We start from the raw sequence: 16175 nt of genomic DNA, 5'->3' as shown, positions 1-16175 counted from the left end.
TGCACTCACTATATTACTATATGTACAGAGGAGACACCTGCAGGGGGAGATCAGGTACTGCACTCACTGTATTACTATATGTACAGAGGAGACACCTGCAGGAGGAGATCAGGTACTGCACTCACTATATTACTATATGTACAGAGGAGACACCTGCAGGAGGAGATCAGGTACTGCACTCACTATATTACTATATGTACAGAGGAGACACCTGCAGGGGGAGATCAGGTACTGCACTCACTATATTACTGTATGTACAGAGGAGACACCTGCAGGAGGAGATCAGGTACTGCACTCACTATATTACTATATGTACAGAGGAGACACCTGCAGGAGGAGATCAGGTACTGCACTCACTATATTACTACCTGTACAGAGGAGACACCTGCAGGAGGAGATCAGGTACTGCACTCACTGTATTACTATATGTACAGAGGAGACACCTGCAGGAGGAGATCAGGTACTGCACTCACTATATTACTATATGTACAGAGGAGACACCTGCAGGAGGAGATCAGGTACTGCACTCACTATATTACTATATGTACAGAGGAGACACCTGCAGGGGGAGATCAGGTACTGCACTCACTATATTACTACCTGTACAGAGGAGACACCTGCAGGAGGAGATCAGGTACTGCACTCACTATATTACTACCTGTACAGAGGAGACACCTGCAGGGGGAGATCAGGTACTGCACTCACTATATTACTGTATGTACAGAGGAGACACCTGCAGGAGGAGATCAGGTACTGCACTCACTATATTACTATATGTACAGAGGAGACACCTGCAGGAGGAGATCAGGTACTGCACTCACTATATTACTATATGTACAGAGGAGACACCTGCAGGGGGAGATCAGGTACTGCACTCACTATATTACTACCTGTACAGAGGAGACACCTGCAGGAGGAGATCAGGTACTGCACTCACTATAATACTACCTGTACAGTGTATCAACTCAAGTTTTCAGCAGTGATATGTGAGGAGCTGTCATGTATCCAGGCAGGTTGTCAGCAGTGGTCGGTGAGGAGCTGTCATGTATCCAGGCAGGTTGTCAGCAGTGGTCGGTGAGGAGCTGTCATGTAACCAGGCAGGTTGTCAGCAGTGGTCGGTGAGGAGCTGTCATGTAACCAGGCAGGTTGTCAGCAGTGGTCGGTGAGGAGCTGTCATGTATCCAGGCAGGTTGTCAGCAGTGGTCGGTGAGGAGCTGTCATGTCTGGTCACGTCGCGGTGACTTCTCTGACCGTCCGGTCACCGGGTTAATGATTACAATGTTCTCTCCTATAAGGGCCGGTCCGGGGGCCGCTCTCCCGCCATCTGAACATCAGCTTTTCGCACCATGTCGCGGCTTCTTCTCACCGTTACTGCTCTTTGTCTCATCGGTTTCTCCGTAGCAGGAAAAGGTTCGTCATGGGTTGAATGTGCGGAGAGACGCCATGTCTGACCGTCCACTGTGTGCATAGGGGGCTACAGGCAAATAATGTGTGTGACCGCGGACGGGGGTCCGAACATGGAGGGAGAGGACGAACAGTGCAAGACCCCCGACCAGTAATGTCCCCAAATAACCGAGCGGTCACAGCACAGGACCATGGTGATACTGACTGCTGAGCCATGTATCTAATCCTCTCCTGTGTGATACTGTCTGCTGAGCCGTGTATCTAATCCTCTCCTGTGTGATACTGACTGCTGAGCCGTGTATCTAATCCGCTCCTGTGTGATACTGTCTGCTGAGCCGTGTATCTAATCCTCTCCTGGGTGATACTGACTGCTGAGCCGTGTATCTAATCCTATCCTGTGTGATACTGACTGCTGAGCCGTGTATCTAATCCTATCCTGTGTGATACTGACTGCTGAGCCGTGTATCTAATCCTCTCCTGTGTGATACTGACTGCTGAGCCGTGTATCTAATCCTCTCCTGTGTGATACTGACTGCTGAGCCGTGTATCTAATCCTATCCTGTGTGATACTGACTGCTGAGCCGTGTATCTAATCCTCTCCTGTGTGATACTGACTGCTGAGCCGTGTATCTAATCCTCTCCTGTGTGATACTGACTGCTGAGCCGTGTATCTAATCCTCTCCTGTGTGATACTGACTGCTGAGCCGTGTATCTAATCCTCTCCTGTGTGATACTGTCTGCTGAGCCGTGTATCTAATCCTATCCTGTGTGATACTGACTGCTGAGCCGTGTATCTAATCCTATCCTGTGTGATACTGACTGCTGAGCCGTGTATCTAATCCTATCCTGTGTGATACTGACTGCTGAGCCGTGTATCTAATCCTCTCCTGTGCTACTGACTGCTGAGCCGTGTATCTAATCCTATCCTGTGTGATACTGACTGCTGAGCCGTGTATCTAATCCCCTCCTGTGTGATACTGACTGCTGAGCCATGTATCTAATCCTATCCTGTGCTACTGACTGCTGAGCCATGTAGCTAATCCTATCCTGTGTGATACTGACTGCTGAGCTGTGTATCTAATCCTATCCTGTGTGATACTGTCTGCTGAGCCGTGTATCTAATCCTCTCCTGTGTGATACTGTCTGCTGAGCCGTGTATCTAATCCTCTCCTGCGTGATACTGACTGCTGAGCTGTGTATCTAATCCTCTCCTGCGTGATACTGACTGCTGAGCTGTGTATCTAATCCTATCCTGTGTGATACTGACTGCTGAGCCGTGTATCTAATCCTATCCTGTGTGATACTGACTGCTGAGCCGTGTATCTAATCCTCTCCTGTGTGATACTGACTGCTGAGCCGTGTATCTAATCCTCTCCTGTGTGATACTGACTGCTGAGCCGTGTATCTAATCCTCTCCTGTGTGATACTGACTGCTGAGCCGTGTATCTAATCCTCTCCTGTGTGATACTGACTGCTGAGCCGTGTATCTAATCCTATCCTGTGATACTGTCTGCTGAGCCATGTATCTAATCTTCTCCTGCGTGATACTGACTGCTGAGCCGTGTATCTAATCCTATCCTGTGTGATACTGACTGCTGAGCCGTGTATCTAATCCCCTCCTGTGTGATACTGACTGCTGAGCCATGTATCTAATCCTATCCTGTGATACTGACTGCTGAGCTGTGTATCTAATCCTATCCTGTGATACTGCCTGCTGAGCCATGTAGCTAATCCTATCCTGTGTGATAGTGACTGCTGAGCCGTGTATCTAATCCTATCCTGTGATACTGTCTGCTGAGCCATGTAGCTAATCCTATCCTGTGTGATACTGTCTGCTGAGCAGTGTAGCTAATCCTCTCCTGTGTGATACTGACTGCTGAGCCGTGTATCTAATCCTCTCCTGTGTGATACTGACTGCTGAGCTGTGCATCTAATCCTCTCCTGTGTGATACTGACTGCTGAGCCGTGTATCTAATCCAATCCTGTGTGATACTGTCTGCTGAGCAGTGTATCTAATCCTGTCCTGTGTGATACTGACTGCTGAGCTGTGTATCTAATCCTGTCCTGGGTGATACTGACTGCTGAGCTGTGTATCTAATCCTGTCCTGGGTGATAGTGACTGCTGAGCCGTGTATCTAATCCTCTCCTGTGTGATACTGACTGCAGAGCCGTGTATCTAATCCTCTCCTGTGTGATACCGTGTACTGAGCCGTGTATCTAATCCTCTCCCCTCAGTCTGCTCCCGGCCTCCAGAGCTGGTGAATGCTTTCTTCCGCCCGGGTCGGGTGGTCTATGACCCTCTGGATTTCGTCACTTACTTCTGTGTCCCAGGATTTGTGAAGGATTCTGGGAATGATCGGGCCGTGTGCCAGACGCAGGGACACTGGGAGCACGCGAGGCTGCGATGTAAGAGTAAGTACGGGGCCAAACATTTACATACAGAGCACGGCCCGGACATGGTGCTGCTCATGATTTACATACAGGCCACACCCCGGACATGGCAATGCCCATCATTTACATAGACCACACCCCAGACATGGTGCCACCCATCATTTACATACTTAACACCCCTGCTCTTGGCCCTCCCCCTCATTTACACACATTACACCCCCTGCTCCTTGCCCTCCCCCTCATTTACACACATTACACCCCCTGCTCCTTGCCCTCCCCCTCATTTACACACATTACACCCCCTGCTCCTTGCCCTCCCCCTCATTTACACACATTACACCCCCTGCTCCTTGCCCTCCCCCTCATTTACACACATTACACCCCCTGCTCCTTGCCCTCCCCCTCATTTACACACATTACACCCCCTGCTCCTTGCCCTCCCCCTCATTTACACACATTACACCCCCTGCTCCTTGCCCTCCCCCTCATTTACACACATTACACCCCCTGCTCCTTGCCCTCCCCCTCATTTACACACATTACACCCCCTGCTCCTTGCCCTCCCCCTCATTTACACACATTACACCCCCTGCTCCTTGCCCTCCCCCTCATTTACACACATTACACCCCCTGCTCCTTGCCCTCCCCCTCATTTACACACATTACACCCCCTGCTCCTTGCCCTCCCCCTCATTTACACACATTACACCCCCTGCTCCTGGCCCTCCCCCTCATTTACACACATTACACCCCCTGCTCCTGGCCCTCCCCTTCATTTACACACATTACACCCCCTGCTCCTTGCCCTCCCCCTCATTTACACACATTACACCCCCTGCTCCTTGCCCTCCCCCTCATTTACACACATTACACCCCCTGCTCCTTGCCCTCCCCCTCATTTACACACATTACACCCCCTGCTCCTTGCCCTCCCCCTCATTTACACACATTACACCCCCTGCTCCTTGCCCTCCCCCTCATTTACACACATTACACCCCCTGCTCCTTGCCCTCCCCCTCATTTACACACATTACACCCCCTGCTCCTTGCCCTCCCCCTCATTTACACACATTACACCCCCTGCTCCTTGCCCTCCCCCTCATTTACACACATTACACCCCCTGCTCCTGGCCCTCCCCTTCATTTACACACATTACACCCCCTGCTCCTTGCCCTCCCCCTCATTTACACACATTACACCCCCTGCTCCTTGCCCTCCCCCTCATTTACACACATTACACCCCCTGCTCCTTGCCCTCCCCCTCATTTACACACATTACACACCCTGATCCTGGCCCTCCCCTTCATTTACACACATTACACCCCCTGCTCCTTGCCCTCCCCCTCATTTACACACATTACACCCCCTGCTCCTTGCCCTCCCCCTCATTTACACACATTACACCCCCTGCTCCTTGCCCTCCCCCTCATTTACACACATTACACCCCCTGCTCCTGGCCCTCCCCTTCATTTACACACATTACACCCCCTGCTCCTTGCCCTCCCCCTCATTTACACACATTACACCCCCTGCTCCTTGCCCTCCCCCTCATTTACACACATTACACCCCCTGCTCCTTGCCCTCCCCCTCATTTACACACATTACACCCCCTGCTCCTTGCCCTCCCCCTCATTTACACACATTACACCCCCTGCTCCTTGCCCTCCCCCTCATTTACACACATTACACCCCCTGCTCCTTGCCCTCCCCCTCATTTACACACATTACACCCCCTGCTCCTTGCCCTCCCCCTCATTTACACACATTACACCCCCTGCTCCTTGCCCTCCCCCTCATTTACACACATTACACCCCCTGCTCCTGGCCCTCCCCTTCATTTACACACATTACACCCCCTGCTCCTTGCCCTCCCCCTCATTTACACACATTACACCCCCTGCTCCTTGCCCTCCCCCTCATTTACACACATTACACCCCCTGCTCCTTGCCCTCCCCCTCATTTACACACATTACACACCCTGATCCTGGCCCTCCCCTTCATTTACACATATTACACACCCTGCTCCTGGCCCTCCCCCTCATTGACCCTGTGTTCCCCTTCCAGGACGGCAGTGCCCCGGCCCCATAGCCCCGCAAGATGGCAGCGTGCATTTTACGGAGGTGACTTATCAGAGTGTCGCCCACTTCTCGTGTGATGAAGGGTAAGAGGACGGAGCGGGATAGAGAGCGTCCGCCGCACTGCATTGTGGGAGCCTCAGTCTCATCAATATTCAGTGTCAGATCAAGAGGACAATGGCGTCCACAGGAGGCAATAGTGCCCCCCCCCCCCCGACCCATGATTACCAGCACAGTATATATATACCACCACAGTGCACGAGCTTCTCATAAAAATAGAATATCATCAAAAAGTGAATTTGTTTCAGTTCTTCAATACAAAAAGTGAATCTCCTATATTATATAGAGTCATTACACACAGAGTGATCTATTTCACTTCTTTATTTATGTTGATGATTATGGCTTACAGCCAATGAAAACCCAAAAGTCGTTATCTCAGTAAATTAGAATAATTAACAATAAACACCTGTAAAGGCTTCCTAAGTGTTTATAAAGGTCCCTTAGTCTGTTTCAGTAGCTCCACAATCATGGGGAAGACTCTGACCTGACTGATGTCCAGAAGCGTCACTTACACCCTCCACATATAAAGTAAATTTTGCATTTGGAAGACAAGGTCTTAGAGTCTGGAGGAAGAGTGGAGAGGCCACAATCCAAGCTGCTGGAGGTCTAGTGTGAAGTTTCCACAATCAGTGATGGTTTGGGAGCCATGTCACCTGCGGGTGAAGGTCCACTGTGTTTTATCAAGGCCAAAGTCAGTGCAGCCGTCTACCAGGACGTTTTAGAACACTTCATGCTTCCCTCTGCAGACAAGCTTTATGGAGATGGAAATGTCATTCTCCAGCAGGACTTGGCCCCTGTCCACACTGCCAACAGTACCAATACCTGGTGTACAAACAACAGTATCACTGGGCTTGATTGGCAGCAAACTCGCCTGACCTTAACCCTATAGAGAATCTATGGAGTATTGTCAAGAGGAAGAAGAGACACCAGACCCAGCAATGCAGACGAGCTGAAGGCTGCTATCAAAGCAACCTGGGCTTCCATAACCCCTCAGCAGTGCCACAGGCTGATCGCCTCCATGCCACGCCGCATTGATGCAGTAATTGAAGCAAAAGGAGCCCGACCAAGTATTGAGTGCATTTACTGAACATACATTTCTCTAGGACAACATTTCAGATGTTAAAATGATTTTTCCAAGCTGGTGTTATAAAGTATTCTAATTTACTGAGATAATGACTTTTCGGTTCTCATTGGCTGTAAGCCATAATCATCAACATTAACAGAAATAAACACGTGAAATCGATCCCTCTGTGTAATGACTCAATAGAATAGATGAGGTTCACTTTTTGTATTTAAGAACTGAAATAAATTAACTTTTTGAAGATATTCTAATTTTGTGAGATGCACCTGTATAGGAGCCCTCCACAGTATATAGAAGCCAGTACATTATATAGTACCTCGCCACAGTATATAGGAGCCACCAAAATATATACAATAGAACTCCACCACAGTATGTAGGATTACACCACAGTATATAGGAGACAGTAGAACTCCACCACAGTATATAGGAGCCCACCACTGTATATAGGAGCCCACCACTGTATATAGGAGCCAGTACAGTATATAGAACTCCACCAGAGTATATAGGAGCCAGAACAGCATATAGGTCCCCACCACAGTATATAGAACTCCACCAAAGTATATAGAAGCCAGTACATTATATACAATAGAACTCCACCACAGTATATAGGAGCCAGAACAGCATATAGGTTCCCACCACAGTATATAGGATCCCCACAGTATATAGGAACCAGAACAGCATATAGGATCCCACCACAGTATATAAGAGCCGGTACAGTGTATAGAACACCACCATGGTATATATTAGCCCACCACAGTATATAGGAGCCAGAATAGCATATAGGAGCCCACCACAGTATATAGGAGCCAAAACAGCATATAGAAGCCCACCACAGTATATACGAGCCAGAACAGCATATAGGACCCCACCACAGTATATAGGAGCCAGAAAAGTATATAGGAGCCCACCACAATATATAGGAGCCAGAAAAGTATATAGGAGTCCACCACAGTATATAGAAGCCCACCACAATATATAGGAGCCAAAAAAGTATATAGGAGGCCACCACAGTATATAGGAGCCCCCACAGTATATAGGAGCCCCCCACAGAATAAAGGAGCCCACCACAGTATATAGGAGCCCCCACAGAATATAGGAGCCCACCACAGTATAAAGGAGCCCACCACAGTATAAAGGAGCCCACCACAGTATATAGGAGCCCCCACAGTATATAGGAGCAACCCTGAAGAATATACTCAATGGATCATCCAATATGCAAACTGTCCAGTGGCATCAAATTCCGGGCGCTTGGCCCCTCCAGGAATCTGTTGTGAGGGGTTGTCACACTCAGCTACTTTCCTAGGTAGACAGAGGAACCGTTCTGGTACAAGATCACCTGCTGGTGTATTGTGGACAGGGTGTAGCAAAATAAACAGAGCCTTGCTGGCATAATGGTAAAACAAACAAAACACAGTCCATAAGAGTCCATTTCCTACAGGGTCTACCTGCAGTTATCCTGCACAGTCCTCAGCTCCTCCTGGAGCTATGTGGGAGTTCCTCCTCTCCCAAGACACCACATCCTCTGACTCTCAGGTCCAGGTATTTAACACCCATGTGATGGTCACATGATCTTGACCTCACACAGGTCATGTGAGGAGGTGGACCTCCACCCACCCTCTCTGTGAAGGTCCACTAAAACCAGCCCATAACATAACTTAACCCTCTACATCACTGACCGCAGTATGTGCAGTGAAACATATCTTTCTTCATACACTGTGTTAGAGACCCTGTCACACTGTGTAACATTCATAATGGATGTCAGATGTCCCCCCCCCCCCATGTCAGAGAGGAAGTGAGGGGCTTACTGATTACCAACATACTCAATGAAGAGCTACAGGAGTGTCAGGAAGAGACAGAGTAATCTGGAGGGAGGAGAACAGAGGAGTCTGGAGGGAGGAGAAGGACAGAGGTGTTAGGAGGAAGGAGAAAAGAGGAGTCAGGAGTGAGGAGGATAGAGGAGTCAGGATGGAGGAGAAGGACAGAGGAGTCAGGAGGGTGGAGAAGGACAGAGGAGTCTGGAGGGAGGGGAATAGAGGAGTCAGGAGGGAGGAGAAGGATAGAGGAGTCTGGAGGGAGGGGAATAGAGGAGTCAGGAGGGAGGAGGACAGAGGAGTCTGGAGGAGAACAGAGGAGTTTGGAGGAGGACAGAGGAGTCTGGATAGAGGAGGATGAGGAGTCTGGAGAGAGGAGAGTGGATGAGTCTGGAGGGAGGAGGATGGAGGACTCTGGAGAGAGTAATATAGAATAGTCTGGAGGGAGTAGAATAGAGTAGTCAGTAGGGAGGAGGACAGAGGAGTCAGGAGGAGGTGGAGAACAGAGGAATCTGGAGGGTAGACGAGGAGGATGGAGGATTCTGGAGGGAGGAGGACACCACTGTAGGAGAACAGAGGAGTCTGGAGGAGGAGGATAGAGGAGTCTGGAGGGAGGAAGAGGACAGAGGAGTCTGGATGGAGGAGGAGAACAGAGGAATCTGGAGGGTAGACGAGGAGGATCGAGGATTCTGGAGGGAGGAGGACACCACTGTAGGAGAACAGAGGAGTCTGGAGGAGGAGGATAGAGGAGTCTGGAGGGAGGAAGAGGACAGAGGAGTCTGGATGGAGGAGGACAATAGAGGAGTCTGGAGGGAGGATGATGAGGAGTCTGGAGGGAGGAGGACAGAGCACAGAAGAGTGTGGAGGGAGGAGGACGGAGGAAGAGGGAGGAAAACGGAGGAGGATGGAGGGAGGAGGACAGAAGAGTGTAGAGGAAGGAGAATGGAGGAGTCTGGAGGGAGAGGACAGAGCACAGAAGAGTGTGGAGGGAGGAGGACGGAGGAAGAGGGAGGAAAACGGAGGAGGATGGAGGGAGGAGGACAGAAGAGTCTAGAGGAAGGAGAATAGAGGAGTCTGGAGGGAGAGGACAGAGCACAGAATAGAGAGGAGGGAGGAGAATAGAGAAGTTTGGAGGGAGGAGGATGGAGGAGTCAGGATGGAGGAGGATGGAGGGAGGATAAATGTTATCAGAGAAATAATTTTTGCCCAAGAGTCTTTATAATGTAGACGATACTTTAGTGTTTTGGGGAAAAATTAGTTGGTAAAAACTAAATTCTATAGAAAATAAGAGAACAGATAACGACCTAAAAACCTGCCGCTTCTTCCCTGCTGTACTCCGTCCTCCACTCATCTGACCACTGCAGGCAATCTCTGGCCTGGATGGTCCGGTGCCTGTCATGTCAGAGTAATCCCCCATCGCCCACTGCAGGGAGGTAACCGAGACCTGCGAGGGAGGCAGAGCATCCGCTCCGGGGGTTTCCCTGGTCCTTTATGACCAGCAGCAGCGGTGCTGCCGATCCTGCCGCCAGCAGTCATTCCTGGCCGTTCAGACCCCACAAATCATCCCTTTCCCTGGATGATGGGCGTTGGTTTCAGCCATTACATGGCCGTGCGGCTTCTCCTTCTTCTGGACGCTCCACGTAAGGAGACAGTGAGATCCACCGCTATACAAGAACCAGTAAACAACTCCGTCATCTCTGATACATTGTAACAAACCCTCAGCTGTGTCTCTTCCAGGCATCGATTACGTGGCGTAAATGAAAGCGAGTGTTTGGCGAGCGGAGCCTGGAGCGGCCCCTCCCCAGTCTGTGAGAGTAAGTCCGAATGGTAGATTAGGGGTCCCTAGACATACCGGGGTACAGGGGTGCGCTCGGCCGTCTCGGCAGCACTGAGATTGTACATTATTTCCCCTTTAAGATGTGACGTGCCCTTATCCCGTGATCCCGAGATTGGGGCGACTGGACTTTTATCAGCCCCGGGAAGGCAACGTCTCCATCTACCGGGACGTGGTGCGCTACAGCTGTGACCTCAGCTACGCCCTGATCGGCAATGAGACGGCCACATGCCGCACCAACGGCACCTGGAGCCATGTTCCTGAATGCCGGAGTAAGATCGGCCGGGTGACCACCACAATGGTCCGCGCGGCTCCCGGGGGGCTCGTCGCCCCATTCCCAGATATCATTCTGACTTCTCCTTGTAGATGTGAAGTGTCAGCGCCCGGCGGAGATCCCCAACGGGTACATGAGCTTCGCCCCTTACCGCAAGTACAACTACAAGGAAGAGGTCACGTACGGGTGTAACCCGCCGTACACCCTGGTCGGCCCCCGCTTCTCCTACTGCGACAAAGATGGAGACTGGACCCCGAAGCCGCGCTGTCAGGGTAAGATCCGCCGTAGCTCTGCGGCACCGCCGTCACCACACAGCACTCACTTTACGGTGCCACCATGATTACAGCTCCGTGCCACGTGCCCACGCCTAAGGCCAACGTCCTGCACAACGGGCGGAAGACGCGCGTGGACGAGATCTCCCTGCAGCAGATCCAACATGGAGACGTTATCACTTATTACTGCAAGAACAAGAAGGAGAAGTGCGCCTACAGCGTGCTGAGCCGGTGCCACGACGGCAACTTCACTGTACCCGCCTGCTACAAAAGTAAGTGCCCCCTGTTCTCCTCCTGGCCTGATAGCCAACATGGCCCCATAAAGCTCTCCCCGGATGCTGTCTTGTTCTGGCGGCGGACATTCTGTTCCCAGGCAGGGGTGCACTCACTTTCGGGAATAGTGTAAAGCGATTTTATTAATAATGAATGGAGATGACCACAACCCCTATCCTCCTGTATCCGGCAGTCTCCGCACGGATAATGGATGCCATCAGTACATCGCCATTCTCGGCCATCTTGCCACACGGATAATGGACACCATCACTACATTGCTGTCCGCGTCCATCTTGCCACACGGATAATTTTCTCGCTTCATCTCAGACTTCACATTTCTGTTTTCTTTTCCTCCAGAACCCGGACTCCTCCACTTACTCTCTAGTGACCCCTCAACGATGACTCCATGCCCGCAGGAAACGCAGCAGCGCACAGTATAGTGAGATGGCGGAGCGCCACCGAGAGGAGTAATAAAGGCGTAAAACAAAGACTCCAGATTAAAAACTGATCCATTGACATCACAGAAAAAATGAGTAACATGGGAAATAAATTTACTGATATGGAAATTATTGATAGGAAAATTATTACTTAGTGCCTAAGTCCCTGCACGATCCCCCAGTAGACCGAAAGTGCGTAAGTCCCTCAAGAATCCTCCAGTAGACCGAAAGTGCGTAAGTCCCTCCAGAATCCTCCATTAGATCGAAAGTGCGTAAGTCCCTCCAGAATCCTCCATTAGACCGAAAGTGCGTAAGTCCCTCCAGAATCCTTCAGTAGATCGAAAGTGCGTAAGTCCCTCCAGAATCCTCCAGTAGACCGAAAGTGCATAAGTCCCTCCAGAAACCTCCAGTAGACCAAGAGTGCGTAAGTCCCTCCTGAATCCTCTAGTAGACCGAAAGTGCATAAGTCCCTCCAGAATCCTCCTGTAGACCGAATGTGCGTAAGTCCCTCCAGAATCCTCTAGTAGACCGAAAGTGCGTAAGTCCTTCCAGAATCCTCCGGGAGACCGAAAGTGTGTAAGTCCCTCCTGAATCCTCCAGTAGACCGAAAGTGCGTAAGTCCCTCCTGAATCCTCCAGTAGACCGAAAGTGCATAAGTCCCTCCAGAATCCTCCAGTAGACCGAAAGTGCATAAGTCCCTCCAGATTCCTCTAGTAGACCAAAAGTGTGTAAGTCCCTCCAGATTCCTCTAGTAGACCGAAAGTGTGTAAGTCCCTCCAGATTCCTCTAGTAGACCGAAAGTGCATATGTCCCTCCAGAATTCTCCAGGAGACCGAAAGTGCGTAAGTCCTTCCAGAATCCTCCGGGAGACTGGAAATATGTAAGTCCCTCCAGAATCCTCCAGTAGACCAAAAGTGCGTAAGTCCCTCCTGAATCCTCTAGTAGACCGAAAGGGCGTAAGTCCCTCCAGAATCCTCTGGTAGACTGAAAAAAAGTCCCTCCAGAATCCTCCGTTAGACCAAAAGTAAGTCCCTCCACAATCCTCCGTTAGACCAAAAGTGCATAAGTCCCTCCTGAATCCTCCAGTAGACCGAAAGTGCGTAAGTCCCTCCATAATCCTCCAGTAGACCGAAAGTGCGTAAGTCCCTCCAGAGTCCTCCGGGAGACCGGAGGTATGTAAGTCCCTCCAGAATGCTCCAGTAGACCAAAAGTGCGTAAGTCCCTCCTGAATCCTCTAGTAGACCGAAAGGGCGTAAGTCCCTCCAGAATCCCCTGGGAGACCGAAAGGAAGTCCCTCCAGAATCCTCCGTTAGACCAAAAGTGCGTAAGTCCCTCCAGAGTCCTCTGGGAGACCAAAATGCGTAAGTCTCTCCAGAATCCTCCGCGAAACTGAAAGTGCATAAGTCCCTCCTGAATCCTCTGGGAGACGAAAAGTGCGTAAGTCCCTCCAGAATCCTCCTGTAGACCAAAAGTGCTAAGTCCCTCCAGAATCCTCCGTTAGATCGAAAGTAAGTCCCTCCAGATTCCTCCAGTAGACCGAAAGTGCGCAAGTCCCTCCTGTATCCTCCAGTAGACTGAAAGTGCATAAGTCCCTCCAGAATCCTACTGTAGACCGAAAGTGCATAAGTCCCTCCAGAATCCTCCAGTAGACCTAAAGTGCGTAAGTCCCTCCAGATTCCTCTAGTAGACCGAAAGTGCATAAGTCCCTCCAGAATCCTCCTGTAGACCGAATGTGCGCAAGTCCCTCCTGTATCCTCCAGTAGACTGAAAGTGCATAAGTCCCTCCAGAATCCTACTGTAGACCGAAAGTGCATAAGTCCCTCCAGAATCCTCCAGTAGACCTAAAGTGCGTAAGTCCCTCCAGATTCCTCTAGTAGACCGAAAGTGCATAAGTCCCTCCAGAATCCTCCTGTAGACCGAATGTGCATAAGTCCCACCTGAATCCTCCAGGAGACCAAAAGTGCGTAAGTCCTTCCAGAATCCTCTAGTAGATCGAAAGGGCGTAAGTCCCTCCAGAATCCTTTGGGAGACCGAAAGTAAGTCCCTCCAGAATCCTCCGTTAGACCAAAAGTGCGTAAGTCCCTCCAGAATCCTCCAGTAGACCGAAAGTGCGTAAGTCCTTCCTGAATCCTCTAGTACACCGAAAGGGCGTAAGTCCCTCCAGAATCCTCTGGGAGACTGAAAGTAAGTCCCTCCAGAATCCTCTGTTAGACCGAAAGTGCGTAAGTCCCTCCAGAATCCTCCAGTAGACCGAAAGTGCGTAAGTCCCTCCAGAATCCTCTGGGAGACCAAAATGCGTAAGTCCCTCCAGAATCCTCCTCGAAACCGAAAGTGCGTAAGTCCCTCCAGAATCCTCTGTTAGATCAAAAGTAAGTCCCTCCAGAATTATCCGTTAGATCGAAAGTGCGTAAGTCCCTCCAGATTCCTCCAGTAGACCGAAAGTGCGCAAGTCCCTCCAGAATCCTCCGGTAGACTGAAAGTGTGTAAGTCCCTCTTGAGTCCTCCGGTAAACCAAAACTGGCGTCAACTAACTCAGTATTCTCAGCGCCTTCTATTATGTTACCGACTCCATCACATCTATGGGATACTTCGCATGTTTTGGTTGATGCAGGTACACTGCTAGTCAGGGGCGTAACAAGTGCAGTCACAGAGGTTGCGACTGGGCCCATGAAAGTGAGAGGCCCGTTGACACTAGCGCAAACTTCAACTGGATGTGCGACCTGTTGGGTCCATGTGCAGCAAGACACACAGCCGACCAATCAGAGCCCAGCAGCTGGCGTCGGCGTGCACGTGGAGAATGGACCAGAGAAAGTGAAGGAAAGAGTTGTCTCAGGAGATTAGAAAGATCATTATAGACAAACATGTTAAAGGTAAAAGTTATAAGACCATCTCCAAGCAGCTTGATGTTCCTGTGACTACAGTTGAATATATTATTCAGGTCCATGGGACTGTAGCTGACCTCCCTGGATGTGGCCGCAGGAGGAAAATTGATGGCAAATCAAAGAGATGGATAATACGAATGGTAACAAAAGTGCCCATAAAAGCTTCTAAACAGAATAAAGGTGAACTACAAGCTCAAGGAACATCAGTGTCAGATCGCACCACCCTGTTATGATCCCAATGGCAGAGGATCTCAGAGATTACAGCAAAGTCTGCAAACATAAATACCAGCTCATAGGGAAGTGGTAACTAGGCTGACCATATACCTGATCCTAGCACAAGCAACTAACAGTAGCCGGGGAACGTGCCTACGTTGATTCTAGACATCTCGCGCCAGCCGGAGAACTAACTAACCCTGTCAGGGAAAATAAGACCTCTCTTGCCTTCAGAGAAAAGACCCCCAAAGTTATAATACAAGCCCCCAACAAATAATAACGGTGAGGTAAGAAGAAAAGACAAACGTAAGAATGAACTAGATTTTAGCAAAGAGAGGCCCACTGACTAATAGCAGAAGATAGTAAGATGACTTATATGGTCAGCAAACAACCCTGCAAAATATCCACGCTGAATATCCAAGAACCCCCGAACCGACTAACGGTGAGGGGGGAGAATATCAGCCCCCTAGAGCTTCCAGCGATATCAGGAATCACATTTTGTACAAGCTGGACAAAAATATGAACAATGCAAATAAACAAAAATAAGAAAGCAGGACTTAGCTTATCTTGCAAAGAACCAGGACCTGAAGACAGGAGCAAACAGAAATGAACTGATTACAACGATGCCAGGCACTGGACTGAGAATCCAGGAAGTTTAAATAGCAACACCCCAGGCCTAACGAACCAGGTGAGTACCAACCTGGGAAAAGACAATCCAAGTGCCAAACCACTAGTGACCACAAGAGGGAGCCAAGAAGTATAGTTCACAACAGTAGCCCCCCTTTAAGGGGGGGTCACCGAACCCTCACCAAGACCACCAGGGCGATCAGGATGAGCAGCGTGGAAGGCACGAACCAAATCGGCCGCATGAACATCAGAGGCGACCACCCAGGAATTATGCTCCTGACCATAGCCCTTCCATTTGACCAAATACTGAAGCCTCCGTCTAGAGAGACGAGAATCCAAGATCTTCTCCACCACGTACTCCAACTCGCCCTCAACCAACACCGGAGCAGGAGGCTCAACAGCAGGAACCACAGGCACAACGTACCGCCGCAACAAAGACCTATGGAACACGTTGTGAATGGCAAACGACACCGGAAGATCCAAATGAAAAGAAACCGGGTTAAGAACTTCCAAAATTTTATAAGGACCAATAAAGC

At 50.1% G+C, this 16175-nt stretch overlaps 1 protein-coding gene across 1 annotated transcript; it reads left to right on the top strand.

The window, feature by feature from the left end:
- The first annotated feature begins 1300 nt into the window (after positions 1–1300).
- Positions 1301–12043, top strand: APOH (apolipoprotein H). The gene is made up of 8 exons (XM_077254692.1): positions 1301–1410; positions 3640–3816; positions 5865–5961; positions 10565–10641; positions 10745–10933; positions 11028–11207; positions 11282–11479; positions 11838–12043. The coding sequence occupies exons 1-8, from the start codon at positions 1347–1349 to the stop codon at positions 11918–11920; spliced, it is 1065 nt and encodes a 354-aa protein (XP_077110807.1). The 5' UTR covers positions 1301–1346; the 3' UTR covers positions 11921–12043.
- Positions 12044–16175: the final 4132 nt, after the last annotated feature.

This window comes from Ranitomeya variabilis, chromosome 4 (genome assembly GCF_051348905.1).
Source record: "Ranitomeya variabilis isolate aRanVar5 chromosome 4, aRanVar5.hap1, whole genome shotgun sequence".
Taxonomy (NCBI): Eukaryota; Metazoa; Chordata; class Amphibia; order Anura; family Dendrobatidae; genus Ranitomeya; species Ranitomeya variabilis.
The sequence above is the reverse complement of the archived record's forward strand: the minus strand, read 5'-3'. Positions and strand labels throughout refer to the sequence as shown.

Coding starts and splice junctions, on each gene's coding strand:
- APOH (XM_077254692.1), top strand. CDS start 1,347: ATGTCGCGGCTTCTTCTCACCGTTACTGCTCTTTGTCTCATCGGTTTC. Junction 1,411..3,639: donor TTTCTCCGTAGCAGGAAAAG/GTTCGTCATGGG, acceptor CTCTCCCCTCAG/TCTGCTCCCGGCCTCCAGAG. Junction 3,817..5,864: donor CGCGAGGCTGCGATGTAAGA/GTAAGTACGGGG, acceptor TTCCCCTTCCAG/GACGGCAGTGCCCCGGCCCC.